Source organism: Pelodiscus sinensis, chromosome 31 (assembly GCF_052426305.1).
Source record: "Pelodiscus sinensis isolate ZL-2025 chromosome 31, ASM5242630v1, whole genome shotgun sequence".
Classification (NCBI taxonomy): domain Eukaryota; kingdom Metazoa; phylum Chordata; order Testudines; family Trionychidae; genus Pelodiscus; species Pelodiscus sinensis.
Window position 1 is genome coordinate 1,986,486 of NC_143082.1, and position 26,011 is coordinate 2,012,496.

The following is a 26,011-nucleotide window of genomic DNA, read 5'->3' on the forward strand; positions in this document are numbered from 1 at the left end:
CCCCCGGGCCAGGGCCCCAGCCCCCCCCCGCCACGGCCCCCCCCCCCCCGGGCCAGGGCCCCACAGCCCCCCCCCGCCACGGCCCCCCCCCCCCCCCCAGGGTCCCACGGCCCCCCCCGCCACGGCCCCCCCCCCCCCCGGGCCAGGGCCCCATCCCCCCCCGCCACGGCCCCCCATCCCCGAGGTGATAGTCTCCTCCCTTCCCCTGGGGGCGGGGCAGGGGCCGGCAGGTTGCGGTTCCCATGGCAACCCGCAAGGCAGGCCCACTTCCGGGGCGCGAAGTGGAAACTTCCGGTCATGCGCAGTGACTAGGCGCTCGGTGCCATCGGCTCGGGAGCTTCGCAGCGAAGCCCGGCGGGGGCGCGGGGCTCCCTTGGTACGAGGGGGGCGGGGTCGGCGGGGGGCGGGGGGCGGTGGGCGGGGGAGGGTGAGGGGGGGCGGGGGGGTGAGGGGAGCGATGGGGGGGGGGCGGGGGAGGGTGAGGTGGGGGCGGGGGGGTGAGGGGAGCGATGGGCGGGGGGGCGGGGGGGGGTGAGGTGGGGGCGGGGGGTGAGGGGAGGATGGGCGGTGGGCGGGGGGTGAGGGGAGCCGGGGGGGAGGGGGGGCGGGGGGAGCGGTGGGCGGGGGGGAGCGGGGGCGGGGGAGGGGTGAGGGGGGCGGGGGGGAGGGGAGCGGTGGGCGGGGGAGGGGTGAGGGGGGCGGGGGTGGGGGAGCGGTGGGCGGGGGGGGGGTTTAAAACGCTGCCCCTCATTCCGGCTCCGGGCTCTGCCCCGCTCTGCTCACCGCCGGCGACTGGCTTTTTGTTTCTCTCCCAGACTCTTGCCGGCTCCCAGGAGGCCCCGGGCAGCCCCCTCTGCCGACATGACCTCGCTGGTGAGTTCTGTGTGGCGCCCCCCAGCTCTGGGAAGCGGCCCTGCCCCTGCCCTAGACTGACCCGCCCAGCTAGTCCGTCTCCGAGCGACTTGTCCTCAGGACCTAACCCCACATCTCCTGCCTAAGTCTCCTGTTACGGGGCAGACCCCTCCTGACCCCTGCTAACGAGGCAAGGCGCCCTGGGTAATTGCTCCCCAGCTCGCATCCCCACCGTTGTCCGGTCTGTTCTGTACAAGCTACTTTGGTCCAGCTCCTCAAAGGCATTTTAGGCTGCAAGCCTCTGTTGGTTTGGAGCCTAAATATCTTTGGCTCTGGGGAATTGTCTCCATAATCCCCAGCAGTTGTGAGTTCCACAGGTTAACACGAGAACCGTACTACTTCTTCTTCTTTTTTTTTTTTTTCATGTAAAACTTGGGTTTAATCTTAATTTCATGGGGTCCCCAGCAGTGATCAGGGAGGGAGGCTCCCTCCCAGTCCTCCGAGCAGCGCATGCCTCTGAAATGAAACCTCAGTCTTTGCTCTCTCCCCAGAGCACGAGCAGCCAGTCGGTCACGGAGTATGTGGTGCGAGTACCCAAGTGAGTCTCTGCTTATGTGGCTCTTTGCTGGAAGCTTTTCTCCTGGGTAAAGCAGGGTGCCCCGGGCTCAGGAGAGCGGAGACGGGGGGGTCCCTTGCATTTCTGGGGCAAATGGCGCTCAGGTCGCTGACAGTGGAGTTGTCGGTCTCGGCTCGTCTCCCTGGCGGCCCAGCCTTGGTTTTGTTTGATCTAAACAGCATGCCGGAGGCCATGTATATTAGGCATATTACGGTACATCCCTGGCTGAGATCAGGGCCCTTTGCTCCAGACCTTCACAGAGCTCCCAGCTTCAATAGACAAAGAAAGAGAAACTGAGGCACGGAGTAGGAATGCGGTTTGCCCAAGATCACTCGCTAGGGCCGGGCTGGGAGTAGAGCCACGCTGCCTGCTGAGTCATATCAACCGCGGGCTGCCGCTGGGCTCTGGGGTGCTTTCGGCAGAGGGACTGGGGCCAGGCAGGGCTGAGGGACGCTGACAGTCGGGGTGTGTGGTTTGCTGCATGGCTAGAGCGTGCTCAGCATAGTGGCCGCCTCGCAGCGGGGGCGATGTCGCTGGCCGCTCAGGTGTCTCCTCTTGCTGCAGAAACACACCCAAGAAGTACAACATCATGGCCTTCAACGCTGCCGACAAGGTCAACTTCACCACCTGGCACCAGGTAGGCCCTGCCTTAGCCCTGTCCCCAGTCCCACCTGGCACGTGGCCTGCTTGCTGCTTGCTGGCGCTTTGGGGGCTGGAGCATCCTGTGCCTGGCGGCTCAGTGGGGTGCTGGGCTCCGGGTGGGCCAGTAGCTGTCGGTGCATGTGACGCTGGCTGGAAATACTGGGGAGAGCACCCCCCTGTAATGCACTGACCTACAGGGCAGCCGGTTCTCTCCCCACCCACCTCCTGCACTGATCCGTCCCTGCTGCTGCAGACGGGCAGGGCTTGGTCTCGGGGCCTGGTGGCGGGTCCCAGGCGGTGGCTCGGTTTCAGCCCAGAAGCCCAGCGTTTGTGGGGGCTCTTAGCACGCGGAGCTGGGGGGAGCTGGGCCGGGTCGCTGCGTGCTGGAAGCGCGTGGCCGTTGCTCACCACGGGGAGCTGAGCGGTGTGCTGCTGTGCAGGGTGGCTTGGAGCCCACGTTCCCCTTGGCTCCCTCTCGCAGGCGAAAATGGAGCGAGACCTCAGCAACAAGAAGATCTACCAAGAGGAGGAGATGCCGGAGTCGGGGGCGGGCAGCGAGTTTAACCGCAAGCTGCGCGAGGAGGCTCGCCGCAAGAAATACGGCATCGTCCTGCGGGAGTTCAAGCCTGAGGACCAGCCCTGGCTCCTCAAAGTCAACGGCAAAGCCGGGCGCAAGTGAGTGGGGACCTGTCGGCCCCAGGGGCCGGTGCCTGACCGCTGGCTCCCAACACAGGAGCCTCTGCTGGCTGCGCTGCGAGCCCCAGCCGTGTTGTCCGCTCTGAACTGGCCACCCCGCTGTCGGGCAGGCGGGGGGAGTTGCTAGTCTCTCCTGGCAACGTGCAACCGACCTGGCACCTTCCTGTGGCGAGGGAGGGTCGGGGCCTGGCGTGGCTCTGAGCAGAGCCACGGGTCAGAGGGGGACCCAGGAATCCTAGGTCACTGTGTCCCTGCTCTAACCACTGGACAGGGCTTCCTCCGAGCCAGGAGTGGAGCCGCCTTCCCAGCCTCCCTGCTTTAACTATTAGTCTCTGCTCCCTTCCCAGAGCTGGGACTAGAACCCAGGGCCCTGGCTTCCACCTGCCTACCCCCTCCCAGCCATTGGGCCAGAGCCCTGGTGCCCCCCGAGTGCAGCTCTCCCTTCCCCCCGTGCCCAGGTTCAAAGGGGTGAAGAAGGGGGGCGTGACCGAGAACGCCTCCTACTACATCTTCACCCAGTGCCCCGACGGCGCCTTCGAGGCCTTCCCGGTCAGCAACTGGTACAACTTCACCCCCGTGGCCAAGCACCGCACCCTGACGGCCGAGGAGGCGGAGGAGGAGTGGGAGCGGTGAGTCCTGGCCCGTAGGGCTCTAACCACTAGACCCCACTCTCCCCTCCCTAAGGAAGGAGTAGAACCCGGGATCTGTGCAGGGCTTGGCGCTGGGGACACAGGGCGTGGGTACGGCCTGTGCGGCGTCACATCGCATCGCCAGGCGGTCGGCCTGGTGCCTGGGCGGGGTCCAGCTTTTGCTCGAGGTTGCTCAGCGCCGGCTTTTCGCGGTCCGGCACTCCCGTGCAGCCCGGTACCAGGGAGCCCTGCTCCGGATTGTGGGGGTCCCCTCTCCCCACCGCCCTGGCAATGCCGGCTCTCCCCTGCCGCGGAGTCAGGCCTGGGAGGGGTCCTGCCTCCGGTGTCCTCACCTGCCCTCTCGCCGCCAGGCGGAACAAGGTGCTGAACCACTTCAGCATCATGCAGCAGCGGCGGCTGAAGGACCAGGGCGACGAGGAGGAGGAGAAGGAGAAGACGACCAAGAAGAAGAGCAGCGAGCTGAAGATTCACGACCTGGAGGACGACCTGGAGATGAGCTCGGACGAGAGCGAGCTGAGCGACGCCGACGGTGAGGGGCCCCTTTCGCGCGCCTCGCCGGGGCATGGCAGAGGTGGCCCAGTGCCCTGGCTGGGGGGGAAGCTGGTTACTGCCTAGGCTTGTCGTGAGCCCCATAGCTCCGGGCCCAGGCCACCCCTGGGCCTTCACAGCTCGGCACCCCCCTCAGAGAGCCTGCAGCCTCTCCGGAGTCTCCCCACGCAACCCGGGAGTCCTGTTCTCTGCCCCTCCCCCCTCACGGGGCCAGGGCTGTCTCTCCCGCTGAGCCGCCTGGGGGTGTTTCCCATGCTGCTTTGCAGGGGAGAAAGCGGCCAAACCCAAGAAGAAAGCGCCACTGAGCAAGAAGAAGAAGAAGAAGAAGGGCTCGGACGACGAGGCCTTCGAGGACAGCGACGACGGGGACTTCGAGGGGCAGGAAGTGGATTACATGTCGGACGGGTCCAGGTAAGGGCGGGGCCTAGCCTGCTGCTCCCACCGGGATGGGGTTCTCCGCCCCTCCCCACGTGCCATTCCCCCGCCGGGCCCGGGAGCGTAGCTCTCGGCTGCACCTTGCACACTCGCTTTTGGCGGAGGCAGGCTCCTTCCTGCTCCCTGCCCCCGCGCCCTGTGTGCCCGGCTGCCCCCCATCCACTCCGGCTTCCCCGGGCTGGGGGCGTCTCCCTTGTGTCTTACAGCAGTTCGCAGGAGGAGGCGGCAGTGGGGAAGCCCAAGGAGACGAAGGAAGAGGACGGCCCCAAAGGTAGGTGGCAGATGCGGGGTAGCTGGGACGTGGCCTTGTTCCATGGCAGCGCCGGTGGGTTAACAGAGAACTGGCTGGCACTGGCCTGGTGCCTTGCGGGGCGTCTGGGGGCAGGACCGCGCAGCTGAGCTGGAGGGGAGCAGGGCCTTGGGCGGGCAGCGCCCAGCAGGAGGGAGCTGCTGCTCCGTGGCGTCGAATCCCGGGACCTCTAGCGGCTGCCGTGGCTCTGTGGGCTGCGATCCCTTGAGCCTGGCGTGAGCAGGCCGTGCCCATGGGAAACGGCTCCTTGCTGCCCCTGAGCCCGCCATGCGTTGGCCCCAGGGATCGACGAGGCGAGCGAGAGCAGCGAGGAGAGCGAGGAGGAGAAGCCCGCCGAGGAGAAGGAGGAGGAGGAAGAGGAGAAGAAGGCCCCCACCCCGCAGGAGAAGAAGAAGAAAAAGGGTGAGTGTTCCTGGGAGGGAGGGGGCAGGACCACGGGGGGGGAGGGGGGGGTCTGAGGTCTCAGGGTGGCTGAGGGGACAGGACTAGGACTCCGAGCTGCTACTGGCTTGCTCAGACCCTGGGCCCCTCTCTATCCCCTCAGGGCTGGCGCTGGGCCCCCAGGGGTGTCTGTGGGGAGCAGCTGTGACAGCGCTGGGGAGCTTCCGGGGACATGCTACGCTGCCCCCTTAGCCGAGAGGGCGCCGGTGTCTCCTGGGCAGCGATGGGGGGCACAAGGGGGCGGGCGGGACTGCGCTCCCCCGGTGATGCTGTGCCAGCTGGCCCCTCGGATGGGGCTTGTCCCTTGGGGCGGGGGGCGCTGTGGCTGGGCCGCCTCCCCCGCCTCACAGCCCAAGACTTGGGTTCAGAGCTGTGGCTGGCCTAGAAGTAGGCTCCCTCTGGCCCGAGCATGCTGGGCGAAGAGCCCTGGGGTGGCTGGAGCCAGGGGCTCTGGGAGGCCAGAGAGAGCTCTGACCTCAAGCATCCTTGAGTGGCTGGAGATTGACAGGCGGTGGAGAGGGGAGGGGCTTGCTCTGACCCCGCCCACACCCCTCCCATCTTGCAGACAGCAGCGAGGAGTCGGAGACGTCCGAGGAGAGCGACATCGACAGCGAAGCGTCCTCGGCCCTCTTCATGGCGGTAACCCGACCCGCGTCCTTGGGGGGGGCTCGGGGCCTCGGCAGGGTCTCACCCCTTAGCCCCTCTCGCGCAGCGTCCCTGTGGGTGCTCCGCTTGCGGTGTGTGCGTGTCCCTGCGCCGAGGTGGGTGGGCTTCGGCCAGCGGTGCCTGTCCCGTGCGGTCCAGCCGCCCCGGCCTGCGCAGGGTCCCCAGCAGAGCCCTCCGGGCGCGTCTGCAAGTGGCTGTTCCGGAGCTTGGCCCCTGCCAGGCCTCTTGCCCCTTTTCGGTTGTTAAAGCAACACGTCCCGTCCCCTCCACCCCCCGGTCGATTCCTCTCGGGAGGTTCTGCCCAGATCCGCCAGGAGGCCGCCAGCGACGGGTCCCTCCGGTGCTTGGGAGAGGCACGTGTGCCCCCAACGAGCTCATGCTGCCTTACCCTTCAGGCCCGCGCTAGGAAAGCCGGCGACCTGACGCTAAAACCCCAAAGGGAGACACGCTTGCTGCAGCCAGCCTCAGCCCCTGGTCCCGGGACCAGCCCTGGACAACGGCCACCATCTGCAGCAGCCGCTCCCCTCCCCCGGCAGGCTACGAAGAGGAAATCGACGGCTCCCTCGCGCAGCGACGCTGCAAAGCGCACCCCCCGCCTGCCCCCTGCGGAGCCGCGGAAAAGAAAGCAGCCTCCCGCGAAGCCCGGCACAAGACTGAGCACCTACGACACCCCCGGGGCCTCCGGCATCGCAGCCTCCCCCCAGGGTCCCAAGAGAGCCAGGCTGGACGAGACGGCACCGTCCGACGAGAGAGGCAAGAGGGAGCCCAAAGCGAGCACCCCAACCAGCCCCCCCGCACTGGGCACTTCAACACCTCCTGCTGGGCATGCGGCAGAACGCACCACCCCCCCGGAGCCGACAAGACCGTCCACCCCGCCAGCGACACACCCGCCTTCCTCGGCACCGAAGACGCCACAGGCGTCCGGATTCCCAAACGACCCATCGGTCTCTGAGACGCCCGAGTCTCCCCGGCTCGGCGCTAGGAGCACTGCGGCAAACCTGCCCGTTCGCCGTCCCCACCCAGGGCCGCCTCCTGTTTCTCCAGCCAAGATGAGGTGGATGCTGATTCGGGGCCTCCTTGCAGCCGCCCTTTGCCTCAGGGTGCAGCACAACCTGAGTTGTCTGCCCTCCGGAGGTACCCGGAGCCCAGAGGTGACCCGCCACCCTGGTACGGACACCCCTGCATGGCCCCACCCTGGCTCTGCTGGGATCCATGGGCCATCTATGGGCAACAGTTTCCCAGGCCACGCAATAGCCAGAGGGAGCAACCGTGCCCCCCCTCGTTCCCGGCACCTCAGCCTCCCCACGAGGAGGAGGAGGAAAGGCTCAAGCAGGAAGCTGCCCCTGCACCCGGTGGTCCCGCGGCCAAAACGGTCGCGCCTCCCCCGCCGCCGGCTGACGAGTTCCAGCAGCGCCAGGGGCTGTTCAGGCGGATAGCCGAGTCACTCAAGCTCCCGGTGGAGGGGCCCAGCCGGTCGCGGCGCTCAGTCGTGGACATACTGCTGCCTTTCGCGCGCACCAAGACGGGGCTGCCCGTCCACGAGGCCCTCTTGGAGCCAGCGAAAGCACTCTGGCAAACGCCGGCCACCGTCGCCCCCACCTGCAAGAGGGCTGACAAGTATTATCTGGCCCCCTCCAAGGACACGGGCTTTTTATCTTCTTCGCCCACCCCGAATTCCATGGTGGTCTTTGCGGTGGACGAGAGGGAGAGGCTGCGTCTGACCAGCCCGTCCGACAGAGACTGGAAGAGACTGGATTTGTTTGGCCGCAGAGCATACTCCGCAGCAGCGCTCCAGTTTCGAATCGCCAATTACGAGGCGCTCCTGTCCCGGTACGATCACACCAATTACTCGAAACTGAACGACTTTGTTCAGTACATCCCGGAGGAGAGCAGGAAACTATTCCAGGCCCTCGTGTCGGAGGGCCAGCTGCTGGCCCGGACGGCGCTGCAAGCGTCCCTTGATGCGGCAGACACGGCTGCCCGCTCCGTAGCGACAGCGGTGGTCGTACGGCGCGTGGCGTGGCTGCGTCCGTCGGGACTCCCCAAGTACATACAAGCCAAGGTGGAGGATTTTCCCTTCGAAGGCTCCAACTTGTTCTCCAACCAGACTGACGACTATTTCCACTACCTCCGGGATGGGAGAGCAACACTGAGAGCACTGGGCGTCGTCACGCCACCGCGCAGGAGACGGCAGAGCAGGTACCGGGCTAGGCCAAGATCTCGCGCCTCTTCGTCCGTCCCCCCCGAGCAACACTCTGACTCGGACGCGACAGAGGCCTCCCAGATGTAACCGCCCCCAGCACAGTCGTGTCCTCACCCACCTCACAGCAGCAAACTTGAACGTGTGGTCGAGGCTCCGAGACGCCTCCCCCGGGTCCGCCAGAGAACATCTGCCATTTAGCGACCGCCTGACTCGTTCTACCCAGTGCCGCCTTGGACAAGCGGGTGTTGGAAACGAACAACGGAGACTCCGTCCAGTTCCCTCCTGTCCCCGAAAGAGCAGCCGATGGAGACCCAGTCTAGACGCGAGAACGCTCAACAAGTGCGTCAAGCAACACTTAATCAGGATGGTCCCTGGACCCGGGGGTTGCTCTGGGCGCTTGACCTCCCTGGCTCCTGCTTGCACGTCACCACCTGCCCGTCGGCCAGGAGGTTCCTCGGACGTGCCGGCAGGGATCCGAGCCCGGAACGAGTCTTTCCCGTTCCCTCTCAGCCTCTGTGGCACTGGGGGGTGGGTCTCCGAGCTCCTTGTGGTGGGGGGCACCTCCACCAACTGGAGTCCTGTAGCTGGACAGTTGCTTTCACAAAGCCCCCTGCCCCCGAGGCGATCCTGTCCTGGCTACGCAGTCACTAGGGGCCTTTTCTCACCACTGCGCCTTCAACCAAACTCGGCCGTTGTCATGGATGTTGCCAGCTCTCTGTCCAGGGTCCCACCCCGCCGCCGTGGAGGCCAAATGCTTCGGGCCAGCACGGATGTGCCACCCTGCCCGTCGGATCTCCACGGTACGAGCCAGTCTGCAGGCAGCGACCGCCGTGTTGTAAACGTGCCAGGCCCCACGGGTGGCTCTGGACAGTTAACGTTCTGCGCCGGTGCCACTCAGCCTCTCACAGCACCAAGCTCCCCTGCGCAAGGGGCAGAGATCCCAGACAGGCTGCGGCCAAGCCGCCTTCCGCAAGGCCCTCTCCCTTGCCCCCGAGCCCGGCCCGCCTCGTGGAACTAAACCTGCCAGGCTGTCCTCCCTTGAACCGGTGCACCTCGCCGCCACCCAGTTCCTGCCACTCCGCATCCGCTCAGCCCGGCTTGGAACCCGCCATGTCTACCCTGAAGAGAAGAGAACTGCTCCGCCAGGTCCGAGCCGGACTCCTTTCAGCCTGACAGCCTGCTTGTTCACACGGTTCTCACTGAAGACAGCCTTTCTGACACCCGTCGGCTCCTGAGTTATTCCAAGTTGGTTAGGTTGAGACCTCCTCCAGAGTTACTTCCGAAAACCCCTCTGCGTTGCCCCGCATCGGCCTGTTGGTTACCTTCCTGTTCCCTACACGGCACGGAGCTTGAACACAAAGCCACGGGCCACGCGCTGGACGCCTTGACAGGACTGGCCCTTTCAAAGTCCCCCCACGGCTAGGCTCAGACAGCCCGGAGATCAGCCGCATCCAACCAGAGACGCTCACAAGGGGTTTCCGTCTGCACGTCTGCCCGCCTCGAGGCGCTCTGCACCCGAACGCCCGCCCCTCTGCTGTCGCCGAGCCGCCCGGACGCTTGCGAAGCAGCAGCCGGGGTGTTGCACGCCCCTCCACGGTGCCAGGCTCCCCGCAGCCGCTCACTGGGACTGATTGGCGCTAACCAATCCGCCGCCGAGGCCCCAGCCGCCCAGCGCGGGGCGCCGCTCTCCCACCACCTCCAGCGCAGCACCCGCAGGGACCCAGCTTGCGCGGCGCAGTCACTGTGGTTCTTCGACACGGGTGTCCCTGTGGGCGCTCCACTGCCTCCCCTCGGCTTCGGAGCTCGGCCGCGGCCTCGGCGCTTGAGCAGCCAGCGCCCACGGCGGAGACGGGGGAGCAGGGGGGCTGCTGCCGGAAGCCTCTGATCCTGGGCGCAGGGACGCAGCTCACCCGCAGGGACGCGCCTCGCGCAGAACCCCAGTCACTGCTCAGGGTGAGTGACCTCTCCCCAGCTGGAGGGGTTCTCAGCCCAGCCCCTGGGGGGATGGGGCTCCCCGCCTTGCTGGAGGCCTGAGCAGGGATCCCAAGCCCCCCAGTCCAGGCTATGGGGGGGGGTGGGAGGAGGCGGGCGGAAGTCCCTTCCCAGGGAGCGGAGGGGGCCGCTGCGGGACAGGCTGCCTGTCGCTAAGACCCACCACTCAGCCTTGAGCTTCTGGCTGCTTCCGGGACGGGCAGTGACCTTGCTGCCCTGCCCGCCACAGAGAGAGTCCTCCCCTCGGTTTGGAGCTGGGAGTCCCCTCCCCTTGCCTCCGGGCCATTGAGTGCCCAAGGGGGGGTGCCTGGTTGTTCCTCTGCACGGCCCCCTCCGTGCCCTAGCTTGGCTCTGGGGGAGTGCACGGGGGCGTCCCAGTTCGATGGCCAACACCGGCTCCTCTTCCCCCCACACCTAGAAGAGGAAAACCCCTCCCAAGAAGGAGCGGAAGGGCTCGGCCAGCAGCTCCCGAGGGAACAGCCGCCCAGGGACGCCCACCGTGGACGCGGGCAGCACCTCCTCCACGCTGCGCGCCGCAGCCAGCAAGCTGGAGCAAGGTGAGAGCCGGGGGGCCGCAGGCGTCGGACTCGGGGCTGGGGCTTCTGAACCAGCCTCTGGACCTGTCCCGGACGCCGGGAGGGGCCCCCTGCGGCCCGGCTCCCGACCGCGCCAGCAGGGGGCGCCATCTGGGCGGGGCGCTGACCTGCTCTGTCTCCGCGTAGGGAAGCGGCAGGCGGGATCCGGTGACCTCCCGGCAGCCAAGAGGCTGAAATTGGACTCGGGACCCCAGACAGCGTCGGGCAAATCCACCCCCCAGCCACAGTCGGGCAAGTCCACCCCCAGCAGCGGGTGAGTGACCGGGGGCGGGGCCAGTCCCTGGGGGGTGGGCGGTGCTTTGCTGCCTGTAGGGTCTGGGCCAATCCCTGGGGGTGGGCGGGGCTTTGCTGCCTGTGGGGTCTGGGCCAATCCCTGGGGGGTGGGCGGGGCTTTGCTGCCTGTGGGGTCTGGGCCAATCCCTGGGGGGGTGGGCGGGGCTTTGCTGCCTGTGGGGTCTGGGCCAATCCCTGGGGGGTGGGCGGGGCTTTGCTGCCTGTGGGGTCTGGGCCAATCCCTGGGGGGGTGGGCGGGGCTTTGCTGCCTGTGGGGTCTGGGCCAATCCCTGGGGGGGTGGGCGGGGCCAATCCCTGGGTGGGACTGGAGGGGAGGGGACCCGGAGTCTCTGGACAGGCCCAAGGAAAAGCCTTGGGGGCGGGGGCGCAGCACACGGGGTCCCACGGAGTCGCCCCGCCCCCCACAGGGACGTGCAGCTGACGGAGGAGGCCGTGCGGCGCTACCTGACCCGCAAGCCCATGACCACCAAGGACCTGCTGAAGAAGTTCCAGACCAAGAAGACGGGGCTGAGCAGCGAGCAGACGGTGAACGTCCTGGCCCAGATCCTCAAGCGCCTCAACCCCGAGCGCAAGATGATCAATGAGAAGATGCACTTCTTCCTCAAGGAGTGAGGGGCGGGGCCTGGGCAGGCCACACCCCCACCCCGCCCGGCCCAGAGGGCAAAGGTCATCCCGCTTCCCTTCCTGCTGTAAGGGCCTGGCGGGGGGGAGACCTGGCCCATGGGGTCCTGCTCCCTTAGGGACCCCCCCCCGCCTGCGCGTGTGCCCGAGGCAGGCTGGGCCGTGTCCCTGCTGTCCCCACACCTGGCTTGGGCCAGCCCCTCGGCTCCTGGCTTTGCCGTTGCTCCCTGCCCCCCAGGCCGCCCTTGGCGCTGAGTCCTGGCGGTGCCCGTGCCCCCGTTTGGCGGTACCCCTGCCTGGGTTGTCTGTTTCTCCCGAGGTCGGCCCGGCAGCGGGTCCCGCCTCTGTTACAATAAACAGGGCTGTCTCTGTGGCGCTGGGCTGGACCATTGCTTGCCACGGGCACTGCAGGGGGCTGCCTCCTGCTGCCAGCGGCTTGAGCCCCCCCTTCCCGGTTCCCTGGCATGGGATGTCCTGCCAGGAGCAGACCCTCTGTGGCTCAGCCCGCCCGCGGGGGAGGGGGGCTGGGTGCAGCCGGCTGTCCGTCCCCCCGGCCCCAAAGTGGCTGCTCCGTGGGATGCCTGAGATGCCGGCCTTAATTCCCCAGCCCTGCTGTGCGGTGCGGGCGAGCATTCCTGTGGCTCCCCGTCCCCGGGCTGGGGCCGCGTGGGCACTGGCCTGGCCCAGCATCCCCCCTTTTATGGTGAAGCCGAGTGTGGAATCCAGGCCCAGGGTGACTTCATCCGACCCGGGCTGAGCCCTCGCCCTGGCCGGCCAGGCCCTGCGCACGGTCCCTGGGGCTGCACGGAGTGTCCCCCACCCACCCACCCACGGCGGCCTCCTCCCTGGCTGACCCTCACCACTGAGCCAGGCTGCCCGGCCCAGCCCCTGCTGTTCCCCTCCCCCCCCCCCCCCCCCCCCCCCCCCCCCCAAAGCACAGCAGCCAGGTTAGGGGCTTGCTCTCTGGGCCAGCCCGTCCCCCCTGCGCCCTGCCCTGCAGGAGTTGGACAAACCCGCCCCGAGGCAGCAGCTGCTCCGTCGGCATCACTTCTGCCAGGTGCTCCCCGGCCCAGCGCGCCCGCTGCCCCGCGCAGCCCGGGGCCGTTTTTCCAACGGCTTAAGAGCTGAGCTGACATGGAAAAGTCTGAGCCACCGGCCTTGATTTATGGTCCCAGGAAAGGAAAATCCCCAGCCTGGCCTCGCTGCTGTTTGTTTTTCCTCTGCTCCAAAAGCCCCCCCCACCCCCCGACATGGCCCGAAGGGGGGGTCCGGGGGAGGCGGGTCAGGCCAGCTGAGCCCCAGGCTGAGGGATTGGCTGCGCCTGGCCTGGGGCTCAGCTGTGTGACCCCAGGGGGTGCTGCTCACGGAAGGTGGCTTGGGGGGCTGTGCCTGCCGGAGCAGGAGAATCGGGCCCACAGAACTGGCCCCGGGACTGGACTGTGGGGCAGCCCCCTGCCCCTGCCCTGCCCTGCTCTGAAGGCTGGTCCCAGGGAGCAGTGGGGGCCCAGGGAGGCTGCAGCTTATGGGAGCTCCCAGCTGGGCAGGGGCTGGGGGGGCCCAGCCTCCCCCAGGGGGCTTGGGCCTAAGCCAGCTGCTGCCTGGGTCCTGCTGCGGGCAGCACCTGCTGGAGGTCGGGCCAATGGTGCAGGCTGCCCCGATGACCATGGAACGTGGCCCTCCCCAGCCATGACGGGACAGGGCCTGAACCTGGTGGGGATGGGGTGGGAAAGAGTCTGGCTCCTGGGGCGGTGACGCTGAGTGGTTAGAGCAGGATTGCTCAGCCCAGGGCCCGTGGGGCGGTTTGGGTTTACGTGGGGCTCAAGGTGGCCTCCCCTGGGAACACGCTCCCCAGCGGTGTCGCTCCCAGGCACTGGAAGACATGGGCTGGCTGGCTGGACAGACGGGTGCAGGGGCTGTCAGTGTTTTACCCCCCCCCCCCCCCCCCCGGGAGGAGGTGCCGGGGCATTGTGGGAAAGAAGCTATTTGCATATATATTTGCGGCCCCTGGCGTGTGCTGGATCCTTGTGGCCCCGGGGCTCCCGAAGTGGAGTAGCCCTGGGTTAGTGTGGGGGGGTCGGACTAGAGAACAGGCTCCCAGCCCTGGCTCTGCCATGCTGGTGCTGAGCAACTAAGCCCCTTCCCTGCCTTTGGTGCCTCAGTTTCCCTCTATCCAACGCTGTGCTGCTCTTAGCCCAGCCCCCGGTGCTGCCCTCCACCTGAGCACATGCAGCCAGCACCCTCCTTGCTGCAGCTGGCTCCCGGCCCTGCTGTGCCTCTGCAGCAGCCTAAGGAAAGCCCAGCCTTGATTTATCCCGGTGAGTCCGGCAGCCCTTGGCCCGGCCCCTGGCATTCCTTGCATTGCTCTCGCCTTTCCCCACATGCTGCTCATTAGCCCGGCTGGCTGGGGGGGCGGTGTCTGGCCCTTCAGGTCTCCCTGCTAAAAATAACCAGCTGGGACGCACCTGAGCCGGCCTCCAGCGGCGCTCGCTCGGTGCCCAGAGCCCTGCGCTGGGCTGTCTGGCTGCCTCTGCAGCTGGTCCCTGGCTAGCCAAGGCAGGACGCAGGGTATTTTGGTGCCTAACTTCCACAAGCAGGGGCCTAAATACTGTTGGAGCTGTGGCCCCGCGTGGCCCTTGGCTGCCCGGAGGCAGGGAGGGGGGTGCTACTGACTCGCTCTGGGACATGCTGTCCCTGCTCTGAGCTATCAAGCTGTGTCCCACGTTCCCACGACGACAGGATTTGGGTCCCAGCCCTCGCATCTGCTACAGCCCCGCCCGTTACAGTGGATGCGAGGTTCAGCCGGATGGGAGTTGGGCACCTAAATACCTTTGGGCCAGTGGGAAGGGCTGAGCGCTGCGTGCGGGGTGTCCGAGGTGAGGTTCAGACGGATGGGAGTTGGGCACCTAAATACCTTTGGGCCAGTGGGAAGGGCTGAGCGCTGCGTGCGGGGTGTCCGAGGCGAGGTTCAGACGGATGGGAGTTGGGCACCTAAATACCTTTGGGCCAGTGGGAAGGGCTGAGCGCTGCGTGCGGGGTGTCCGAGGCGAGGTTCAGACGGATGGGAGTTGGGCGCCTAAATACCTTTGGGCCAGTGGGAAGGGCTGAGCGCTGCGTGCGGGGTGTCCGAGGCGAGGCCTGCCATCATGCCTCCAGCTAGTTGCAGTGAGTTCCACAGCTTTGGGAGTTGTGTCCTATGGCATTCAGCCCAGAGGGCAAGTCTACGTCTGCCCCACCTCGCACAGCTTCCTTCTTCCCTACCTGACCCAGCCCCGGTCCTGCTTTTCAGGGCTTTAATGGCCCCCTAGCGCTGGGTTGGGGGACACCACCATTCGGCAGGGGGGCAGAGCTCGGAGCTTCCGGGGGGAAGGCCAGGTGCTGAAAACCAGTGACCTGGGAAGGGCTGAGGAGGAGGGAGGGTGAGGACTAGGAACCGCTGGCCCCCAAGTCTCTTTGGTGCTGAAGAGAATCCAGGCAGCCAGCTGCCCCCCTGCTCCAACCACTAGCCCCCACTGCCTCCTGGAGCCAGGACTAGAGCCCAGGTGTCCAGCGTTAAGCGCCCCAAGCCCTCGCTCGCCACTGGCACGGTGCATGGAGGGAGGAGTGGAAGGAATGTGCTCGCCCGGCCCCAGGCCCAGACGGCGCCGAGCCCTCTTCTGTCAGCGCCGGGGCTGATTTATCCCCGGGACTGTGCCGCGGCCTGTGATCCCCCCAGCTCGGCCCGGCGCAGGGAGACGTTCCATCCGCGGCCACACTAAGCCAGGAACCAGACGGCTGCTCTTCCCCCGCCTCCAAATTCCTCCTCCTCCGCTGGCCTTTCCCTCCACATTCCCGGAACGCCAGCACAAGTGGAAGCAGCTGAGCGCCATCCCGGGGGTCCTACCTGTCCCGGAGCGGTGGCAGGATGGGAGATTCCCGGAGGCCCGGCTCCCTGGCCGCCCCATGGACCACCTGCTTCCAGGGCTCAGTGGCAGATCTACGCATACTCCAGCCGGGACTGGAGGGGGGAGACGGCCAAGTGTCACCTAGGACCTGCAGCGGTGACCGTGGCTGCTAGTTAAGGGGGACTGGTGATAGGAACCTTGGGTTTACCTAGGAAGTGGCAGCTGCACCCAGCATGGGCCTGAGCCAGCGCCGGCCCTGGGGTGCTTCAGAGAGGGGGGTGGGGGGGCTGCTGCCGTAGGAAACATTCACTGCTGAGCCCCCGTGCTCAGTAACGGCTCCGGAACCTTTCTGCGGCCTTGGTGTCTGGCCAAAATCCCAGCGCCTGGTTCCACCCCGCCCCGCCCCCTGCAGCTCCCCACCGCCGTGCTCCACCCCGGAGCTGGGCGAGGGACCCAGCCAGCTCTCCGGGCGCAATGGCAGCACCAAGAATCCTCGGAACGGGGCGAGAAGGGACCTCGAGGAGTCCAGCCCCCGGAGCCGCCAGGTGTCTGACCACCTGTTCCTGCAGCGGCAGGCATCCCGCAGCCCCCCCGCCAGAGCCCACCTGCCCTGAGCGGTAGAAACCTAACCTGCACCCCTTGCTAAGCCCAGTGCTAGGTCAGCTCTGCAGCAGGCCTCCAAGCGGCTCGAGGGCCACGCCTGGGGCAGAGGCTGGCAAAGGAAGTGGAGGCCGAGGCAGGACGGGTTGGACGTGGCACTGGGGGCACGGGGAGCCATGCTGGGGGGTGGGGGCAGGAAGCTGAGGAGCTCCCTAGCCCTCGCTCCCTGAGGCCAAGCGACGGAAGATGCCTCAAGTGGGCCAGGGCCAGGGCTCCTCCCAAGGCGCACAGCTCTGGGTGGGTGACCTGGTCTGGCGGAGGCCGAAGGGACAGCCCTTTCCTGTGCCGTGTGCAGCTGGCGTCGCTGGCTCCAGAGCGGCAGGTTTCAGCCCCCCCCCCCCCCCCCCCCGTCCTGCTGTGCCTCCAGCTTTGGGCCAGACCGCGCCAAGCCGCCCAGGACAGCCCTCTGCTAGCTTGGGAGCGGAGGCCAAACTGTGAGCGGGCCCGAAGAACGGGCCCCTTCTGCTCCCGGCCCCCCATGCTGGAGAGCTAAATGGGCACCACCCCGCTCCTAGGGCCCAGGGGGCTTGGATGCACAGGCGGGACCTCTACCCAGCTCTTCCTCTCCTCCAGCTAGCACTGGGGTTGGGGGCTGCTCCAGGGTCTGCCCTGACCCAGGGAGAGGGGGAGTCTGGCTCGGGGAGGCCGAAGGGAAGGCGATGGCAGCGGATCGCCGAGCGATGCCCACTGGCAGCCAGACGCCCGCTCTGCCTACAGAACGAAGGGCTCTGATTTAGCGGGTGCCGCTCAGAGCGAGATTGTGGAGTTCTCTGAAAACGTCCCCCCCGTGGGCCGTGGCCGACAGAGCGACCGGGACGTCAGGAATCACTAGGACAGGGCTGGAGAATCTCTTATTGCCGCTCTACAAATCCATGGGCCGCCCACGGCTGGAATCCAGCGCACAGACGTGGTCGCCTCCCCTCCGAAAAGATCGCTGGGCGTTGGAAACGGTTCAGAAAAGGGCAACAATGAGGAGGGGTTTGGAACGGTCCCGTATGACGAGCGATGACAAAGACTGAGGCGACGTCTACACTGCCCTCTCTTGTGCAAGAAACTATGGAAATGAGGCAAAGCAGTGAATATCGCTGCACCTCATTTGCATACTTAATGAGCCACCATTTGGCGCAAACCCCCCCCTTGCGCAAGAGCCATTCTGCCGATTTTTTCCAGGAAGAATGGCTCTTGCGGAAAAAGGAGCAGTGTAGACAGCTCCTTTTCGCGCAAAAGCCCCTTGCGCAAAAATGGCAGCTCATTAAATATGCAAATGAGGCACAGCGATATTCACCTTTGCCTCATTTGCATATTTTCTTGCACAAGAGAGGGCAGTGGTGATGTAGCCTGGGACTTTTCAGCTTAGAAAAGAGGAGACTAAGGGAAGATATGACAGAGGTCTATAAACTCATGACAGATGTGGAGAAGTGAATAAGGAAAATCTATCCGCTCGTTCCCATAAGAACTAGGGGCCACTGGATGAAGTGAACAGGTAACAGGCTTAAAACAAACCAAAGGGAGTGTTTCTTCACACAACGCACAGTCAACCTGCGGAACTCCTTGCCAGAGGATGTTGTGAAGACCAGGACTTTTAACAGAGTTCACGAAAGCTGGATAAATCCACGGAGGTGAGGTCCATCAGTGGCTATTGGCCAGGCTGGGCAGGGACGGTGGGAATGGGCGACGGGGGAAGGATCTCGTGATGATCCCCTGGTCTGTTCACTCCCCCAGGGCGCCTGGCCTTGGCCGCTGCCGGAAGACTGGACTCTGGGCTAGACGGGCCTTTGGTCTGATACGTTCGAATGCCACTTGCTGCCTCCGGAGGGCTGTCTGTGGCGAGTGACCCGAGTGCGTTGTGGGAAAGGGAGACACTGGAACTTGCCGCCTCGCAAGCATGGAGAGGGAAACCTGCCTGATCCGCAGCCCAGTAAATCCCAGCTCCATCCCCTCCGTCAGGGCCAGGAGTCCCCCTTTCCGGCTGTCTCGCCAGACAGACAGAGGCCTGGGCAGCCCGGCTGGCCCCGCACTCGCGCTCGAGTAGCAATGTTACCAGATGGCTCAGTGTTACCCTAACCCACCCCTGCCAGGACCCTATAATTTATGTACAATCCCCCCGCCACCCCCCCTCCCTCCAAAGGTATTTGCACAGCAGATCTGGGTGTAATCAAGTCCAGGAATTTCCATTCAAGTATCCTGGGATGTTTTTTTCCCCCAAGATTTTCCGTTAACCCTTTCCGACGGGGAGGGGAGGATAAGGACTTAACTGCACCCCAGCCCCTCCAATCCAACGTCGCTTTCGGTCACACGGCCTGGGGGCGGGGTGACTGGGTGGGCCCCATCTGCCGTCTTGGGGTGCAATTCTCGGCTGCTTCGCGGGTCCTTGCCCGGCAGCCCAGCTCGCAAGGGTTCTAACGGCCGGGGCCAAAGACGCTCCCCTGACTGCAAGAGGCAGGCAGGGATCAAGACACCAGTGCCAGACACTCCACGGGAACGCGGCTCTCCAGCCCCGTTTGGCCCAGCATGGAGCGTCCAGGGACACACACAGTTAACGCCTGTCCTGCCAAGCCCCCGGGCCGTCCCAAAGAGGATATAAATTAGAGACCAGCCACCTTCCTGTCAGAAGCCAACCCGGGAAGGATGGACTCATCCCGGCTCCTCTGCGGCGTCTCGCTCATCCTCCTGGTCAGACCCGCTGTCTCCCAGGCAGTGGAAAGCAGGAGGCCCGCGGTGATGGAAGAGCAAGAGCCAGGTACCAGCCGCAGGGGCCTGCGCTGGGCGCGCCTAGGTAGGCCACGCTTCTGCTCTATTCCCACCCGGGCTGGGCAGGGCCAGGCGCTTGGCCTGTAGTTATCTCCCCCACCTCAGCCATTCCGGGGTTAGGGGCAAACCAGCCCCAAGCTCTGGAGTCCCGTGACGGCATTTCTCCAGCACCCCCCGCCCCTCCCCAGCCCTCTGGCAGGCAGGCCAGCGCTATGACCCCCTTTGCACACAGGAGGAAACTGAGGCAGGGGAGGCTAAGGCCACCCAGGGCATCGGTGGTGGAGCCGTGAATTGACCGTGGGTCTCCCTGAGCTCGCTATCAATGGCGCCACTCAGGGAGCTGGCAAAGTCCATAATCCTCATGCTTCAGGGCTTGAGCGAGCAACACCGGCAGGGGTCAGGACGCCGTCCCCACAGCGCCCGGCACTGGGTCTGGCCGGGTCAACGGGCCAAACAGGAAGGGCTTTTGCTCTGATCAGATGCAGCAGAGCGGCCGGCCATTAGCACCCATGGGTGTGAAAGAACACGGGGGGAGGGGGTGTGTGGATGAGATGAGACACCCATGGGCTGGGACCAACAGGCAAGAGAATGGGAGACTCCGGCACAGGGGGCACATTGAGCTAGCATCAGGGGTACCCCAGATCCTGGCTCCCCCTCGTCTCCTCTGACCTACACCCAGCAGCCCCCGCGCTCCGACCCGCCAGCGGGGCTCCCCCAGGGTCTGATTCACTTCCACCTGGACAGTCAGAAAACCCAGCCTCGATTCTCAATCTGAAAAGGTCCCATTGACGGTGCCTCCGCCAGCTTCTCTAGCCCCACCGCCGGCTGCCGAGGTCTCCCTGCCTCCTGCTCGGCACCTCTCCCCGGGGGCTAGTCGGCGAGGGCCGTCCCCAGGAGCCTTCCCCTAACTCCGTCCCTGCTGCCACTCTCCCTAGCTCCCTGCAAGGCTGAGCGCGCCCAGGACTTAACACTGGGGCTGTAATGAATAGCAGCACCTGGGATTCTCCCCTCTCTGCCTGATCACAGTAGGCCCAGACAGAGCCCAAGGGGCTGCCTCCTTCCCACGGCTCAAGGGGGCCTCCGCCGTGCTGTGGAACATGGGATTCCAGGGCCGCTCCGCACCCCTCCGCGTGGCGTGAGCTCCGTCTCTCTCTCTTTCAGAGACGCACCTGCCAAAGGCACCTTCCCCGCAGCTCCCGGCCGACTCTCAAAACCTGCTGCCCTTTGCCTCCCCCGGGCCGGCCAAGAGCCGCCAGAAACGGAGGCCGCTGGCCAGCAGCCGCCTGTGGGAGCAGCCGGAGGAGCAGGCGTGCCGGCTGCGGAGCCTGCTGCTGCGTGTCAAGGACCTGGGCCTGGGCTACGACTCGGAGGAGACCATCCTGTTCAAGTACTGCAGTGGGACCTGCCCCCGGGCCCGCACCAACCACGACCTGACGCTCTCCTTGCTGCTGCAGAAGAGCGAGATCCCGGCCTGGGGCGAGGAGAAGATGGTGGGAGACCCCTGCTGCCGGCCCACGCACTACGAGGACGTGGCCTTCCTGGACAACAGCCACCAGTGGCACGAGGTGGAGAAGCTCTCGGCTTCTGCCTGCTCCTGCGTCGGCTGACGCCGCTGGGGGGGAGCGCCAGTGGGGGGGGCATAGCTCTAAGTTAAAGCAGCCAGTGTTTCTTCCTCCCGCACCTTCAACCTGTAGCCTGAGAGAAGACCAGACGCCACCCCACAAGATGGGGGCCTCGACCTATGCCCCTGGAAGGGCTCCCTCGAGGGGTGGGAGAAGGGACCTGCTAACACCACTACCGGGGATAAAACAAAGCCACGGCCAGGCCAACCCCCGCCTGTTTCTATGCATCGCTGAGACGCAAGCTTGTTTGCTAAGGCCTGAAACGTCACAGGTATTTAGGCTCCTCACTTCCATTGACGCCAATGGGAGTTAGGCACCTAACTATCTTTGACGAGCTGAGCCGGAGGTCCGGCCTGGAGGAGGGGTGCCTGGCTCACCTCCACGCCGCTGCCGGGGAGAGCTGGACGATAACGTGAGATATTTATGGATTCCTAAGTTATTTATTTATTTGGTTTCTTCCACAGAGGGCAGGGATCTCATTCCCGCAGCCTCCCTACCTGGCTTGTTCGAGTCCCTTTTTAATTTATTTGCCTCTTTCTGCTAGTAGAGAGTCAGGGATTTTGTTTGCTTGTTTGCAGGCATGTCTTGGGAGCAGCTGAAATGTACGTGGTGGTTTCACACTAATAAAAGCCGTGAAAGTGATCGAAAGGCCCGTGGCTGTTTTGTGAGACACATGGGGAGGGATTTCTTCCTCTCAGCTAGCATGGGGCATCCCTTCGGTGTACCACAATGGGGCCCGGCTCGTGGCTGGCCTTCAGAGGCTACTTGGGTTAACCGGTAGGGGCTGGAGCAGCTCCCCACTGCCATGGGCAGGGAGGGGGCCTCTCCAGCGCTGCTCGGCCCGCTGCGGACAGGGCCTGCTCTGGACGCTCGGAGCAGCCCGTCTGTAGCGTGCTGAGAAGAGGGGGCGTGCAGGCAGACGCCACTCTGGCTGGGCTGGAGCAGGCCTTGCCTGTGGTGGAGGGCCGCTCCAGCCTGGCCATGGCAGGGGAGGAGGGAAGGATGCTCCAGCCCAGCCAAGCTAGAGAATCCCCCTTTAATTGGTTAACCGATTAAACAGGATTTGACATCCCTCGTCACTCCCGTAACACGAAGGGTTAATAATAACGTTTGGAAACCAGCTGCATGTTAGAAGACATGATTTTCCATGAGGGAAATTCACCAAAATGTGCCAGAGCCGGCAGATCCTTTTAGGAACAAACCGAAGCAGCACACTGTCTGAAGTGTCCGTCCCTGCTCAGCCCTGCCCGTAACAAAGATCGCAGGGGAGACGTTTCCACTTTAGATTTCACTTGTTGGGTTGAACAGCCACTGTGCAATCAAAGCAACGTCCCCGCCCTGTCAACGTGGTAGATTACCTCGTTCGTTAATTGCACTGCGGATGAGACTGTAGGTACCTGGTTGCCGGGGGCACATACGTCCGCAGACGACTCCACGGCTCCCTGTTGAGGGGAGAAGTCCCCTGGTTAGTCGTGGCTACAGACCTCCACAGGCAGGAGTGACAGTGAGCTCAGCTGAACGCATTCAGCTCTGTTCCAGCATGGAGAGGGGCTAGTTTCCAAGCCCACGGCTCCACTAGCGTCTGGAGCCCTGGGGCTGGTTCTACGTCGGCGCGGGCAGCACAGGCAGGTTCCTGCAGATGACGGAAATCCGTCTCTCTCGGGGGATCTTCTGGCCATCAAAAAAGGACTCCTCGTCTTTGAGGATCTCGTGGGTGAACTCGTAGCGAGCCGCGCCCCTGTGGGAGAAAGGCACTCTGCCTCAGCCCATGTGCCACTGGCCTCTAGAACCTAGGACAAGGGAGAGCCGACTTCGATTCCCTGCTCTGCTACACACTCCCTGTGAGGCCATGGGCAAGTCACTTACTCTCCCTGCCGCAGTTCCCCCAGGAGTACACTGGGGATGAAACCTTGCTCTGTGCCACCGCGGGTTGTGAGGAGAAATACAGTAAAGATTGTGAGGTGCTCAGGTACTATGGGGATGGGCCAAAACCAGGCCCCGACAGAACAACTGAGGGCGAGTTCAGTCCGAGTCCATAGCACATTCAGTCCTTGGCCTCTGCACTGAAACTGAAGTCAGGGTGCCCAGTCTCCACTCCCAGCAGCCACTAGGGGAAGCACCATGCCCTAGTGGGTAGAGACTGGGAGTCAGGAGACCTGGCTTCTGTGTCTGGCTCTGCCACCGGCCTGCTGGATGATCTCGAGTCTGGCACGTCGCTGCTCCCTGCCTCAGTTTCCTAGTAAAACGGGGGTAATTATACTGACCTCTGAGCCATGCTGCTGATAAGAGCTATACGGGACCCAGGGATTATTAACAAAGTTCCCCCCTCCCCCCACCCCAAAACGAACTCATCACACAGAAGCAAAAAGCCCTCCTTTGGCACCTCTCCCAAAACTCCGACAGCAGAGAGGAGGTGCCTGGGGTGTCACCGCTGTTACCTGATGATGTACAGCGAGCGGCGTGGCAGCAGCAGGTCCATCCAGTCCTCGGGGTTCTGTTCGCTGACCAGCCGCATCACGCTGGAGGACAGCAGGGACAGCCCCGCAATCGTGCAACCGCAAAACTAACGTGGGGAAGAAAGGGAGCGATAAATGCCAGTAATGCAGCCAGGCACGTCTCGCACACTGGTCTTCCTAGCCCTTTGGAACCCAGCATGGAGGTTGCCCACCCAGCCCCCAAATGCGACCGCCTCTGGGGTGGTGCACGGCAGCTGTTTGCCAGCATACAGCAACACTAGGGAGTTTTAGGACAGAGAGCGAAGAAATAAAGCAGCAAGGAAAATTGGAAATGCCCGGCTGGATCTAAACCGGAATTAGGTCAGGATGTGGTGTGGATTCCCCCTCGCACTGCCGTCAACACTGCCATGTCCTGCTTTGCTTTTATCCCTCCCCCAAAAAAGTAAGACAGCACCTCGCGATATCATGCTGGGCCAGCATAGATTGGGGAGAGTCCCCTGTTGAATCACCACCCTGCCTTCCCTAGCACCACGCTTGGCATCAGCTCGCACGAGAGAGCTCCCCTCCTCACTCCCTACAGAATAAAGGTTTTGCCTTCCAGCACGGACTTGACCACATCCTGTGTAGGATGAAAGATAAAGCCCGAGACGCTCTGGCAGAAGGATAAACCATTCTACCCCCATCCCCTCCAGCCTCCTCAGAGAGTCCCGCAGTTTCACCTTGACGCTGTCTACGTGAGGTTTGATGTAGCCGGTTTTATCCAGGTCAAGGACATGGACAAGCGAGAGCTGCGGCACCCCCGGTGGGAAGGCCGTATCCCGGACACGCTGCAAGATCTGCTGGCTCTCCTCACTCCAGTGGGATATCTCGGTTTCCCGGAAGCCATGAATGGCCTGCATGAGAGACGGCCACGGTAACGGAGCGGAACCTCTCCGCTTTGTCCTGCGCCCAGTAGGCCTAGCCCCCGACTGGCAGAGGGATGCTCCTCCAGGCCATGATTCCCCGGGTCCATCCTTAGCCAAGACGCCCACCCCTGGCTTTCGTGAACCCCCTGCAGCATCCCCCAAATCCTATGGCAGGGAATTCTCTCTGCTCCTCCCTGGCCTGTGACCAGAGAGCCAATGGCCACCCTTCACCCCAGCAGTGTCCCACTACAGAAAACCTCAACATCTGGGGCCAGATGCTGGCCAGTCACTCCCCTGTACAGCCCACCAGGTGCCTACCCTTCTAGATAATCATCCCACGGGTGACCATATCCCTCCCCGCAGATGAGAACCCATTCGCACCCCATCCCCAGCCTGTTTCCCTTTCTTCACCAAGAACCTCTTCTCCCCCTGCCCCAAGAAGCGCTCGACTAGTCAAGGGCAACCCTCCAAGTACCCAGGCTGAGCCCCCCCAGCAGGGCAGCTCAGCCCCCCCACCCCGGTCAATTCCTATGGAGCCCACCGCAGCCCCAGTGACCGCAGCCCCCCAAAGTACCCTGCTCAGAGCGCACGACACTGCCCGGGCATCCAGAACCCACCTTGCAACAGCCACGGAGTCCCCCAAACTCCCTGCGGGCCGGAATCCCCCGATAAGGCCCCACGGCTCAGACCCAACACCCCCAGCTCCCCCCACACGCCATCCCTAGGACAGCGCCCCCAGCCCCGCCCCTGCAGGCCCCGCCCCCACTGCCTCAGCCCCGCCCAAGCCCCCAGCTCCCCCCACATGTCATCCCTAGGACAGCGCCCCCAGCCCCGTCCCTGCAGGCCCCGCCCCCACTGCCTCAGCCCCGCCCCTGCAGGCCCCGCCCCCACTGCCTCAGCCCCGCCCCTGCAGGCCCCGCCCCCACTGCCTCAGCCCCACCCAAGCCCCCAGCTCCCCCCACACGCCATCCCTAGGACAGCGCCCCCAGCCCTGCCCCTGCAGGCCCCGCCCCCACTGCCTCAGCCCCGCCCAAGCCCCCAGCCCCCTTCAGGCCCCGCCCCCACTGCCTCAGCCCCGCCCAAGCCCCTAGCCCCGCCCCCTTCAGGCCCCGCCCCCACTGCCTCAGCCCCGCCCAAGCCCCCAGCTCCCCCCACATGCCATCCCTAGGACAGCGCCCCCAGCCCCGCCCCTGCAGGCCCCGCCCCTCTCTGGCTCTTAGCCCCGCCCCCTTCATGGCCCCGCCCCCACTGCCTCAGCCCCGCCCAAGCCCCCAGCTCCTCCCACATGCCATCTCTAGGACAGCGCCCCCAGCCCCGCCCCCTTCAGGCCCCGCCCCCACTGCCTCAGCCCCGCCCCTCTCTGGCTCCTAGCCCCGCCCCCTTCATGGCCCCGCCCCTTCTCCGTCTCCAAGCCCCGCCCCCTCTCTCACCCCGTCCCAGTGGTCGAACTGGTAGCGGCGGCGGCCCAGGCGCGGCTCCAGCTCGCGGCCCAGCGCCGCCTCCTCGGGGCCGCTGAGGAAGCCGGGCCGCACCCCCGCCTGGCCCCGCAGCCGCCGCGCCACGGCCGGGCCCGAGGCCCGCACCAGCGCCGGGGCCTCCCCGCACAGCGCGCGGTGCATTGTGGGCCGGCCCGCGCAAAGCCGGGCCCGCGCGCGGTGCATTGTGGGCCGGGCCCGGGAAGGAGAAGGCCCGCCGCATTGTGACCTTCCCCCAGTGCATTGTGGGAAGGAGAGAGATGGGCACCCTGCACCCCGGTGCATTGTGGGAAAGAGCCAAGGGGGCCCTGTCTGGCTGTCCCAGTGCATTGTGGGAAGGAGTAGAATGAGCCCCCTGGTGCATTGTGGGAAAGAGCCAAGGGGGCCCTGTCTGGCTGTCCCAGTGCATTGTGGGAAGGAGTAGAATGAGCCCCCTGGTGCATTGTGGGAAAGAGCCAAGGGGGCCCTGTCTGGCTGTCCCAGTGCATTGTGGGAAGGAGAGAGATGGGCACCCTGCACCCCCAGTGCATTGTGGGAAAAAGCCATGGGGGGGCCCTGTCTGGCTGTCCCAGTGCATTGTGGGAAGGAGGGGCATGGGCATCCCTGAGGCCTCCTCACTGCACTGCAGTTCACTACCTGACAGGACAACCAGCTTGGTGCATGATGGGACCTGGACAAGCCCCGGTGCATGATGGGAA

At 65.2% G+C, this 26,011-nt stretch overlaps 3 protein-coding genes across 3 annotated transcripts; 2 read left to right on the plus strand and 1 right to left on the minus strand.

The window, feature by feature from the left end:
• Window positions 1-235: 235 nt before the first annotated feature.
• GTF2F1 (general transcription factor IIF subunit 1) lies at window positions 236-11,937 on the plus strand. The gene is made up of 14 exons (XM_089774789.1): window positions 236-376; window positions 816-873; window positions 1,404-1,450; window positions 2,033-2,105; window positions 2,592-2,785; window positions 3,265-3,435; window positions 3,807-3,985; window positions 4,272-4,416; window positions 4,647-4,711; window positions 5,033-5,152; window positions 5,757-5,830; window positions 10,471-10,609; window positions 10,775-10,901; window positions 11,350-11,937. The coding sequence occupies exons 2-14, from the start codon at window positions 862-864 to the stop codon at window positions 11,552-11,554; spliced, it is 1,551 nt and encodes a 516-aa protein (XP_089630915.1). The 5' UTR covers window positions 236-376; window positions 816-861; the 3' UTR covers window positions 11,555-11,937.
• A 4,572-nt stretch (window positions 11,938-16,509) lies between these two features.
• Window positions 16,510-21,068, plus strand: PSPN (persephin). The gene is made up of 2 exons (XM_075917183.2): window positions 16,510-18,880; window positions 20,017-21,068. The coding sequence occupies exons 1-2, from the start codon at window positions 18,733-18,735 to the stop codon at window positions 20,460-20,462; spliced, it is 594 nt and encodes a 197-aa protein (XP_075773298.2). The 5' UTR covers window positions 16,510-18,732; the 3' UTR covers window positions 20,463-21,068.
• A 431-nt stretch (window positions 21,069-21,499) lies between these two features.
• On the minus strand, window positions 21,500-25,479 carry ALKBH7 (alkB homolog 7, RNA demethylase). The gene is made up of 4 exons (XM_075917182.2): window positions 25,269-25,479; window positions 23,653-23,826; window positions 22,916-23,040; window positions 21,500-22,215 (listed from the first exon to the last, which is right to left on the minus strand). The coding sequence occupies exons 1-4, from the start codon at window positions 25,455-25,457 to the stop codon at window positions 22,080-22,082; spliced, it is 624 nt and encodes a 207-aa protein (XP_075773297.2). The 5' UTR covers window positions 25,458-25,479; the 3' UTR covers window positions 21,500-22,079.
• Window positions 25,480-26,011: the final 532 nt, after the last annotated feature.